The sequence below is a fragment of the Alosa sapidissima genome, chromosome 5 (assembly GCF_018492685.1).
Source record: "Alosa sapidissima isolate fAloSap1 chromosome 5, fAloSap1.pri, whole genome shotgun sequence".
Taxonomy (NCBI): domain Eukaryota; kingdom Metazoa; phylum Chordata; class Actinopteri; order Clupeiformes; family Clupeidae; genus Alosa; species Alosa sapidissima.
This window is the reverse complement of record NC_055961.1, coordinates 8,461,551-8,474,008: the sequence shown is the minus strand read 5'-3', so window position 1 is coordinate 8,474,008 and position 12,458 is coordinate 8,461,551. Positions and strand designations below refer to the sequence as shown.

Here is a 12,458-nt window from a genome sequence, read left to right as displayed (position 1 = left end):
ATAAATGTAATACCTTCCGGATAATCAGCCAGTAGTGAGATAAGGTCTTTATGTTTCAAAACACAAATTTCACACAAGGTTGAAGCTGAAATTGTGGTATTTCTTGGTATTTTGAACATCAAATATACCTAAACAAGAGAAATAAAGTTATCACTTCAATCAGGACAGTTTGGTTAACTTAAAATGTATATCTTTACACTTCACAGTAAACAAATGTTGCTAAAGGCTAAAGTTTCAAAACTTGACAACCATGGTTTGCCCTATTTATTAGTGCATGGCCAAGGGGCAAACAACCTTTCAGAGAGAATTTGTACTCTCTGTTACACTCTCTGTCTCTAAATTACTATTTGTAATTTGTATATTCATAAAGTATACCATCATCCATCAGTTATCAGCATAAATGATATCAATAGCAAAAGGCTTTTTACAATGAAGCCTCTGCCCTTTGTGAGCGGTGATACCTGTGCTTTGAGGCAAGAACATAGTCCAAGACAACTCTGGAAAGAAATTCTGGAAACTTCTGGAATCTGAATTTACTTTGAACATCATACTCACAGGGCATGGGAGTGGATTAAAATGTCAGCAAATATTTGCTGACTGCTGAGGCAGTATATTATCAGTTTGTAAAAGTTAGGCGAAATAGGAAGCAACATTAGAAATCCTTGATCAATGTGATTGGTTAGGACTAATGATTTCAAAGTTAACGCAAAATCTATACCCATTATGATTCTTGGGTTGGAAACATTACCCAATTGACCTGTCGCTAAGCGCCATCCTTAGAACGCAGATGAGCCAATGACAGTCCAGCCTCAACTGACTCGGACATCAGCTCGAACAACTCCATAGGAAACAACAGGAAGGAGGCAGAAAATTACAAATTAATGGTTATTTATGAAGTTTTCTCAAAAAACCCTGACGGATAACCATGGTCAAACGTTGTGCATGGGGGGCGTGTAATACCAATAGCCGGTACCCCGAGAGTCTAGAAAACGGGGGTATATTGTATTTCATCAACAGCAGCCTACAGGACATCTCTCGCGTTTGCAACAGCTTGACGTAATGTACAGTAGGCTACTAAGCCAACAACGTGGGCACAGGTTCTCTGTTAAATCCCAAGATGAAAATGCTCATTAACCAACTACTATATTCTTACTACATCAAATGTTAACGTAGCCTAACATATCTTAGTATCAATCTTTCACCAACTAGCTAGCATTAACGTCAGTGTTTTTTGTACGGTGATTAATAGGCTACTCTCCTCCACTGCTTGTCACCTTGTATGTATTTTAACGTTTTGAATACACCCCTCCATAGCATAATTAAGTCCCTTTTGATTGCTTCTGGTGGGAATTAAATCCTTTATTGACCAAAAGGTCCTTAAAGCCTGCTTTGATATACTGTCAGCTGGCATTTTTCCATTATGTATTTCTAATCAAGTCTGGTTAGTTTGTTCGAGTTTCACACGGTAACAATTAGGGGACGGGGCTTAGCGACAGGTCAGTTGTGAGTAGCCAGACTCTTCACAAAGTGAAATGAAGTAGTGAAACCTGGCTATGTCGTTTATGTCTAGATGTTTCAAAATGAACAATATCAGCAAAGCATCACAATTTCTTACTTCTCCAATGAATGATCCTGGCAACAATGTTGCAATTTTCTCCTCATTATTTCCATATACCTGCAAAATAAGATGCACATTCTGTTACAGCTGAAGAGAAGATATCAACCTAAAAAGTATCTATATAGCTTTAAACACAGTACCTGCACCAATCCATTTTCAATGTAGTATGCATTTTTATTAACTTCTCCTGGTTTTGCCAAGATTTGCCCTGGACTGTATGTGGAAGTGCTAAGTTTAGCATGTAAAGCTCTTAAGAAGCCATGATCATTGCCATCAAATATGGAACCCTAAAATGAAAAAGTTAGACCACTGTTCATGCACTTTCAAGAATTCAAGTACATTCAACTACATTTTCCAGCAACAACTTATACAGTTCCAAATTTATTTCAGTTCTGACGCCTGGTTTCCATCTATTTGTGTACAATATATATATATATATATATATATATATATAAATATATACACCATTCTACTTTCATGAAACCAAAATGTTAGGGATGTGCAATCTTTCCTATGAAGGGCTACAATTGTATCTGGGTAGAGGGTTGTGGGCCAAAAATAGATGTTGATTACATAATATAATTCTTTTTTATTTTATTGAAAATGTTGTTTCTTAATCTAAAAGATTATTTGTCAAAATAATATATATGTAAAAACATTTGATGTGTACATAATTGCACCTGAATGACAAAAGTATTTGGATTGGGTAACTGACATGTTTTTTGTGTGTATGATTAGTTTTACAGTGAATCCTGAATAAAAGCCTTTAGACTGACACTTTTTTCACCTCAAATTTGAATTAAATTGTTTCCATAAAGCAAGGCTTCTAAAAACTCAAGGCACTCAAAGTTCAACATTTTGTTTTTTTATTTCAACAATGGGCATTTCCCCCCCCCAACACTATAACGTATCATAGTAACAACATCTACACAATCAATTTCCAACTTGCATGTTTTTAACACACTACTTTAGAATACTTTAGAATACATTTTGGAGGTGAAAAAAGTGTGTCAGTGAGAACGCCCCCCTTAAAGAACTTTTTTCTAGGTAAACAGTTGTTTATCCGCCAAGCTTAACATTGCAAGATGCCACTCTTAAGTATTTAGGATTTCTACGAATAAATCATATTTATTAACTCATTGGCTGCCAGCCATTTTCAGTGCAGAGAGCCCCATACTGTTAAGCATTTTACAGCATTTTGACTGATTTTCCAAGACCCACAGAACAGTGAGTTCTATGACTATGTAAACACCAAAACTACCAAAAGAAAGAGTAGACTCTCTTCTTTTATCAGGAAAAAAAACTTTTTCCGTTCTTTAGTAATCGGCAGTAGAACATAGGTTGGTTTCACCAAAAACACCTGTTTTTGACCAAAAAATGGAGAACAAGCTTTTTGTGAAAAAATAAACTTTTTTGCTTTAGTGACACCTCTAACATCTGAAAAGTGGTTTCCTTCCATAAAACATCAAAAACAACATTGAGAAATAAGGTCTTTTGATAGCAAAATAATAATTTATTTGCAAATATATAACCAAGTAAATAGTTCCCAGCAACCACTCATCTGAAGAATCCGGGTCAGGTTCGCTGAATTCATTATCTGATTCGGAGCTGTCTGATCAGCTGAGCTGTGGTGAAACACGCCGTGTGCTACTCTCTCCGCTTGGCCCGGGTTTTTCGTCAGTGGCTTTACATCACCTCTCCCTGGTCTCGGTTGTTTGCAATGATCGCGACACTACTGCGACACATACTCTGTTCGAGTGTTACCTGCCTGCAGTTCATGAACTTTTTCTTACGTCTCGCCGGCGCCATGTTCTCTTTCTTCTAATAGGCTTCAGCCATAGACATAATATAGATTGATTACTATTGGTTTTCTCTGTTACTCATCTCCCATCCAAAGTGGCACTGGGCCACCTAGCGGGTCAGTTCACTAGTACATTCTCTGTTTACAAGCCTGATTTTTAGTGCCAAGCTCCGCCAGATTGTTCCCCAGCCCGTCCTGTTGGAAAACGTAATTGACGTCTATAGACGTCTTTGGCAGTCAACGGTTGTATTTAAATTGGCGTCTATGGTCGTCTTTGGCAGCCAATGAGTTAAGGTGACCAGGTTTTTTGTTCTTTGGGTCATTTTCAGGGTCTTGGTTCATGAGTTTCCATGGTTCCTTAAGTATGTGTACACTGGGGAATTCCAATACTTAAATCCAACTTGTGTCTGACAACTATACAGTCCAAAAAACTTAACTGTACATACCTGCTGTGCAAACATATTTTTAGATTAAAAAAAACATACCTTTTTTAACACTGGTTTATGGCATGCAGTTGCAATCTCTGAACGCAAAGTATATGGTAGGTCATCCCACAATCCAGCAATCGTATTGCCCTTACGGTGTATCCACAGATAGTAGTAATATTTGTATACCCATGTTTGAACTTCCTCGGGCAATCCCACGTGTGTCTTTAAGTAAAAACCAGTGAGAATTTGATTATAATCATACCATACCTCTCAACACCATGGGCAAACCTAGTCTTACATTCAAAGCACAGTACCATGTGCATACGGATGGCTTCCATTCGATTGTAGAATCTTCCACGTTGGGAATCCAAGTTGCTTATAATGGAGCTCATTCCTGTCATAATGACTCCAGCAAAGGCAAGTAAACCAACAACCATGACGATGCATGTAATTTGCACCTCTGAAGTACTAATGGGATAAATGTCTCCATACCTTGACAAAAAAATATATATGTACATGATTATACATGCATTGTATCTTCTGTGCTGGATATCACACTTAACTATAAGTCACCGAACCAGCATAAAGGAGTTACAGCCATATCTTACAGCTCGCACAGGCAGGACACATTTAGCTAGTTTGTGACTAACTGTGCTATCATATACCAGTCCGGCATGCACATTGTTTACATAGCAAGAATACTTGCACTCTTAGGGCGCTTTCATACTATTTATTTTTATTATTATTATTTCGATTTTTTTAAAGAATTAAAATATAAAAAGCGTATTATAAGAATTCTTATATTTTGACATGTATCTCACCACAGCAAGCTCATAGCTCTACATGCATTTCATGTGTGTGTAGGGCAGACTGTCCTGAATCTGGCAATATAATTGCCATGGTGGAGGGATTCTCTGGGGCTGAGCAATTTACAGACATATGTGGTGTGTGCCTTACAGAAATAAATGTCATTTTTTATTTAGTGATTTAATGACCTTTCTGCGCTCCATATCTGTGACACGAACTGACCTGACTTGACCCGAGTTTACGTGTTATAGCCTGTGTGTGCCTATGGTGTCTGTACTCATGATTCTCTACAACTTTTTACTGCATTGCCATGAACAAAGTAAAGGCAAAAAGGTGTTTCTTTGCCGAACAAATTGGGATGCAATATGAGCCTTGAATTGGATGCCATGCAGGAATTTGGTAGGATCTCAAAACCGGATTATGAACATTCTTTGCCATAGAGAAACACACAATAGTGTTGGATTATAAACATGCTTTGCTACAAAAACAGACAAAAACGTGAGGTAAATCGAGCTATATTAAGTAATTATTTTGCTGTCACTTCGTCTGTTTTATAACCCAGAAGGATGTACTTGGTATGAAATGATAGCTCCGTGTCTCCTCTTTCATCTGACATGCGTGGGGCATATCTATCCGATCACAGGTCCGCGAGTAATTCAAACGAGAGTAATGGGTGTGCAGCATTGTTTTTTGTACATGACGTTATTATTTTGTAGTCACTTCGTCTGATTTCATAAATCAAAAGGATCAACATACTTGCTATCAATGGATAGCCCTGTGTCTCCTCTTTCGTCTGATATGCTTGCCATATCTATAAGTTCACGAGTTCGCGAGTAATTCAAACGAGAGTAATGAGTGCACAGGTGAACGCAGAGAAGTAAAGACTGTAAATATGGTGCAATTTGATTTAATTTCATGATTTTTGTTTTCAAACTTTAACGTACAGACAAGTGCGTTGTCTCGTTGGAAAGCCCCACTTCTGCTCTGTCACGCAATAAAGGTTTCATCTCGCTGCGATGAACAGTTGCGGAGCAATGTAACAGAGAAGAAAGGGTGTGTTTTTTGACGCACTTTACGTTCGGGTTCTAAGGGTTAAAATCTCACGTACCCCCTGGAGTGCCTTCACGTACCCCCAGGGGTACGCGTACCCCCATTTGAGAACCACTGGCCTAATGTATAGGCGAACCGCTCTAAAGTTCGATTAGAAACGAGCCAAGACCACCACCTCTAAGTGGTCTCGGCCCATTCGTTTTGTTCCGAAACGGAGTGCAATTGCTGCTTTTATTTCACATATATCCAATCAAACCGATCTTTGAGGGAAAGGCTCCACATTCCAATTCAAAAAGGTGTGAAAGCACCCTTATGCACCTGTGGGTGTGTCCAGATGAGGTGTGTAGAGGGTAGGGCTGGGATAAACGATTATTTTTTAAACGATTAATCTAACGATTCATTTTTTCAGTCCGATTCGATTTCGATTCGATTATCGATTATCTCCCCATTAATTGACTAATAGCAATTTATAGATGTTGATTTACATATCTGAATGAAAAAACATGAATTTCTTTACATTGCAATATATGTTTATTGCTCTTACAATTCCCAAATAAAAGACTATACAAGTGCAAAGTAATGCATTCTTAGTCAGAGGTAGCATTGAATAAAGTTCAGTAGTGTATATGTCTAATTGAGTGCCTGTCAGTTTAAGACGTTCATGAGGGAACCTTAACACTAACACAGTTAAAAGGCTGCTGATGTGTGGATGCAATTCATAACGTAGTTAGTTCAAATAACGGTTTGTACTTCTCCTTTGGACAAGCACTTTTGAGTCTTGGAAAACACTTTTCCATTTACATCAGGATTTTGCAAACATTCAGTGTCAGAGTCAATAAAATTAGCCCTGCATGAGTAACGAAATTAACAAGCAACTGTAAGTAAGCATGCTAAACTCGACATCCAAAAAGTATTCTAACGTTAGCTTTAAGATACTGCTTGATTGCATAACTTAACTAAGTTTAGTCTCCTCAATGTACTATGTTGTGATAAGACCTTAGCAGAGTTAACTTGACTGCAGCAGTTTTGTACAAATTTGCACAGCATGGTCATGATGCTAAGCGGATTTAATAGCAATTTAGCCAGCCATGTTCTATGCAATGTTTCTATGCGGCAACAACAATCCTATTTTGTGTTAAATACACATGCAGAGGAGGGGCAGCGGGCTCATTACGAGAGAGAGCGGGCAGGGCAGGGAAAGGCTGCGTGCGTAAAAAGTGCAGCTTAATGAAAGGATTTTATCTTATTTTTAATTTAAATAAAGTACAACATAGAACATCAATGTGTGACGGCCGGTTTTGATTTTGTGGCGCCCCACCACAGATTAGTCAACGTATGGGAAACACTGAAGGTGTAAAATTCAAAATATTTGGGTCTGACAAATCGACGCGCATATTTTGTTGACGCGTTGTCCCAGCCCTAGTAGAGGGGCATTGTTAGCACTTTGCTACCTTTCTATTTTAAGTATACTTTTCCCCCTTTAAATTTATTTTGCCTTTATGTTGGACAGGTGACAGGAAATGAGTGGGAGACACAAATATGGGGTAGTATCGGGAAATTACTGGAGGTCATGTTGGGCGTGTTGAGCGACCAGAGCATCAAGCAGAATCTTTGTGAACTTTATGGTAATGAGCTATAAGGCGGTTCAGCAGCAAACAACCAACCAATTCAAAATGAGGTGTACTGTACACCAGCGGTCCCCAACCACCGGGCTGCAGGACATTCCTAACCGGGCCGTAGCCTACGACAAGAGTTAAAAAAAAAAATGCATGCAAACTAAATAAACTCAATTTAATTCGCAATAATACCCACTGACGATGGTGAGCCAGATACCTCAAGCGATCACCTTGTTGCGCTTTCAAATGAGTTTTAGCGTTACTTCCCATCCTCCAAAGATCCACGGCAAACCAATGAGTGGGTCCGCAACCCATTTGTCAATATCCCGAATAGTCCTAACTTGTCCGCGCAGGAGGAAGAGCAGTTGATCGAAATTGCAAATGACGGTGGTCTTAAGAGTGTGTAGGCTATGAGGAAACCTCTCTGGCGGGTTTTTGAATGAAAACCAAAGCAGAATATCCCGAGATAGCCGTAAAAGCGCTGAAAATGTTGCTACCATTTCCCACCACGTATCTATGCGAGGCCGGGTTTTCGGCAATGACTGCAACTAAGACCAAATTGCGCAATCGACTGGACATTTCAAACACACTGAGGGTGTCACTGTCTTCCATCACCCCCAGATGGAACCTTCTTGTTGCAGGAAAACAAACACAGGGCTCCCACTGATTATATTCGTAATGCACGTTTAGTTCCCATGTTTTGTTACCATATTTTCTTAAGCGTGTAGATAGATGTAGCTTCATATTGTTCAATTTTCACTTCTTCAAGTTCACGTTTTTCACATTTTTAAGAGTTTGTTACCTTCACTGTTCATACATAACTGGAGCTAGTTCTTTTCAAGTAATGCATGCATAACACGGAACATGGAACCCCCGAACCCTACTACACCTATTACACCATCACAGGTTCCTATCACTGTACTAATTGGTCCCGCGCTGGCGAAAAGGAAAAGTAAATGCTCCTAGGCCCGTGGGTCTAATCTATCTAATTTAATCAAAAAGTGCTTTGATATAATTTTCGCTGTCGTTTGAACGGCAATCAGGCATGTTGCGGTTGCAATTTAAGTGAAATTTATACATTACCCCAACCTATCCCACTCTGATATTTAGAGTTGTTTCGTTAAGATAAAATTCTTATTTAAATGTTGGGTTCGGCAAAGGACGTTTTTTGCCTTTTTTATTCATGCCCTTTACAACTATGTTTATCTGCCCTGGCAAACTTCGACCACTGCATGATGATACAGCTTTTATTACACAACTGAGAAATAGGCGATTGGGCTCGTCCTTTACAGCAACAGGACACAATATCCCTCACTCTGCTGCCACTTGTTGCCTTAGTTATTGCTTTAGTTAATTAGCAAGTTACTACCAGAAGCCAAAAATCTGACTCTCTCACTAGTTTAAAAATGCCGTAATGTAGGCTAAATATTCAACAATCGGAAGCAGCTGCAATTGTAACAGGACATTTTAAAAGAGACCTTTATGGAAGCGCTGCCCAGCTCGCGCACCCTCCTTCACAATGTTGAATGATGACACGCACACAACTTGCAAAACATTGAATATGGAGTCAAAATAGGGTCTTTAATATTGAGAGCTTGTGTAAAGATGTTCACATGTGTAATAAAGTTTTGCAGCTGTCCAAAAGAAGTTCTGAAATGTGTATTTGTAGAAATGTTTTGTACATATGTGGGGGAGGAATGCGGATCTGTAAAATTATTTTTTACACGTGTGGAAAAAATATGTACCTGCACAAATACTTTGTACGTGTATGAATCTCTTACGCGACACTACGCAATGCTTTCCTGCGCAACACTGAAAGTACGAGCTTGTGAAACTGATTTGCAATGCTTACGGACTTTTGACCCTAATTTTACTGCCTTTCTGAAGAGCCAATCAACACATTGCTTACTGCCAACCAATCAGCGTTTCCCACCGACCACCCAGATTTTGCCGCTAAACCACAGATCTAGTTATTAAAACTAGTGGTAACAGCAAGGGCAGATAGGTCGTAACATTAATGTAAATGAACACCCATAAGTATTTCTGGACTAAAATATTGCAAAGCGATTTGGTTACTTTATTTGTCATGCTTTTATCAGTTGTAACATAGTCAAAACGTTAAGAATATCATACCAGAACATGAAATAATAACTGCAGCTGCCATAGCTATCCTAGCTGACGTTTATCATAGCTCATAGTGCTAGGGCTAATGTAACTCGTCAGTTTGTATGTTGCCCAGCGAATAAGTAGGCTTAATTCTTACATGTCTTAAGTTAAAGAATTGAAAGAAATAGGAAATAAAGAAAACGCTTGAACGGGTTTATCCATTTACATTCAGATCTTGCTATAGACTTTGCCTAAGCGCTTGCTTGCTTGGTAGTCTACCGTCCTGTTCAGTCTATGGTTGCTATGAGACTGACGAGATAACCTTGCAATTGTGGTTGAAATACTCCCGAAACACAAAGAAAACAAAACAAAATGTACCTATGTAAGAAAATGGGATGTTGTTGTATTCCAAACAATAAACTAGCAGTCCTGGAAGGGCATTACTACGGTTAAATCTCACTATAATCTCTTAGCTGTGGATGTCCCATTACAACCCATTCATTTGATTTGTCTTTTTGCCGTCCACTAGGCTATTATTTTAGGCTTGCAAAGGGTGATAAAATAAACGTGTTCTCATATCAAATAATAATAGCAGATAAACATAAATGTGTGTACAGTATTACTGTTTATAATCATGAATGACACCACTGAATCACCCTTTCGGAAATGGAATGAATAATTCAACTATTTTGTCAACATTACTGCTAGCTAGAAGCTAACCTATAACGTTACAGTCTAAAAAGCGGATGGGAATAGCTAACGTTAACATTACGGCTCCGCTTCAACCCTTTTTGCGATCACAGTATAAATTGAGCTACCACATCACTCTTAATTAAGTTATAATTTTGCAACCCCAATCAAAGAGTATACTAGAGAATTTCTAATAAGACATTATAGACGGGCTCTGAGTACTCTTGGATATGAAGCCAATCTGTTTAGCACTAAAATCTGGGTGGTCGGTGGGAAACGCTGATTGGTTGGCAGTAAGCAATGTGTTGATTGGCTCTTCAGAAAGGCAGTAAAATTAGGGTCAAAAGTCCGTAAGCATTGCAAATCAGTTTCGTACTTTCAGTACTTTCGTACTTTCAGTGTTGGGCAGGAAAGCATCGCGTAGGAGATTCACACACGTACAAAGTATTTGTGCAGGTACATATTTTTTCCACACGTGTACAAAATATTTTTACAGATCCGCATCCCCTCCCCCCCCCCCCCACATCGACCGCAGCGAAGCGGCGGTCATATAGGTTTAGTCAGATTTTTTTTTTTTTTTCGCATGCCCAAATTTCCGTCAGTGATTCCCGGGACACTGAAAGACCGGGGTACACGAAACTTGGTGGGCAGACACAGTTTTCTGTGAATATCTCGAAAACCGTAGGGTTTAGGAGGACCATTTTTTTTTTGTATGTTGATCTCAAGGGGCCATGTCAACCTATTCCATAACCACTCATTTCATGTATAGCGCCACCTAGTTAAACACAAAAAAGTAAAAATGAGGTGTTGTAATTGAAGGTATCTGTGACCTAACATAGTCAAAACTGCACGAAATTGGAAGTGTAGGATCATTATGACACCCTCTGTATGCACGCCAAGTTTTGTGGAATTCCGTTCATGGGGGGCCACACAATAAATTAATTTATGTTACTATACACCAACTGGCCTATAGGTGGCCGGAGACAGTTTTCTGTGAATATCTCGAGAACCGTAGGGCCTAGGAGGTCCACCTTTTTTATGTATGTTGGTCTTAAGGGGGCATGTCAACCCATCCCATTACCACTTATTTCATGTATAGCGCCACCTAGTTAAAAATTAAAAAGCAAAAAATTAGGTGTTTTCATCACAATATCTCTGGCTGACAAGGTCAAAACTGCACAAAATTAAAAGTGTAGGATCATTATGACACCCTCCGAATGCATGCCAAGTTTTGTGTACTTTCGTTCATGGGGGGCCTTACAATAAAATAATTTATGTGTACATTTAGTGACGTACACCAACAAGGATTCCCGGGACACTGAAAGACCGGGGTACACAAAACTTGGTGGGCATGTACCCCCACATGGATAGCATGGAACCGTCATTCTTCGTTTTGATCTGTAGCGCCCCCCCCCCCCATCCCCCCCCCCCCCCCCCGCTGGACTGGACCCCCCGAAAGGAGGGTAGGGCAGACACAGTTCTCTGTGAATATCTTGAGAACTGTAGGGCCTAGGATGACCATTTTTTTCCGTATGTTTGCCTCCAGGGGTCATGTTAACCCATTCCATGTGCACACATGTGCATAAACAGATACACACGCACACACATACATTTACAGTAATCATACGTATGACACATACTCACACAGTAGACATATGTACGCATGCATGCACATGCACAAACACACATACGCAGGCAAACACACAAGCACGCACATACACACACACACACACACACCCACACACATAAACATAAATTTGTACACGCACACATGCACACAATTCAAGAATTTTTCCCGTCATCTCCCTGAATTTTTGGTCATTGATACCCGGGACACCGAACCACCGGGGTACATGAAATTTGGTGGGTATGTAGCCCCACTAGACTTTTACGGAAAAATTTCATTTCGTCCCCGGGGACCACCACCAAACCCCCCCCCCCCCGTGCTGGGCCCCCTGAACCCCAAAAAAAAAAACTGTTTTTCCTAAATAACTACCTGAACCGTGGCACTGAGGATGAAGAATCTTTTATGGTATGTTGGTCTCAAGGGCCCACATCAACCTGGCTCATAATCACTCATTTGTGATTTGCACCCCCACCCCCCGGTAAAAAATGAAAATGCAATATTATTCTGCTTTAATCGCCCCTATCTTCAGTTAAGATGTTCAGAACTGCACCAAATTTTATGTGTATGATTGACCTGGCATTCTCCGGGGGTATGCCAAGTTTCGTAGAATTTCAACCATGGGGGGGTCTAAAAAAATTAGGTTATGTGTACATTTAGTGACTGTACACTCATTGGCCTGTAAATGGCGGTGCACACATATACACATGCACACACA

The 12,458-nt window shown here is 39.6% G+C and overlaps 1 protein-coding gene across 7 annotated transcripts in view; it reads right to left on the bottom strand.

Annotated features, from left to right (window-relative positions):
• The window catches only part of LOC121710087, a 324,103-nt gene that overhangs the window by 270,084 nt on the left and 41,561 nt on the right, over nt 1-12,458 (bottom strand). For 6 of the 7 annotated variants that reach the window (XR_006032094.1, XM_042093995.1, XM_042093993.1 and 3 more), the window contains exons 7-11: nt 4,162-4,339; nt 3,905-4,069; nt 1,759-1,905; nt 1,616-1,675; nt 14-128 (exon numbers count right to left, since the gene is read on the bottom strand). Coding sequence is in view for 5 of the 7 variants with exons in the window: in XM_042093995.1 (XP_041949929.1) it covers nt 14-128; nt 1,616-1,675; nt 1,759-1,905; nt 3,905-4,069; nt 4,162-4,339 (665 nt within the window). In the remaining 2 variants the exon portion in view is untranslated. Of the gene's footprint in view, nt 1-13; nt 129-1,615; nt 1,676-1,758; nt 1,906-3,904; nt 4,070-4,161; nt 4,340-12,458 lie in introns of those variants that run through there. The other variant, XM_042093989.1, reaches the window with a different exon arrangement.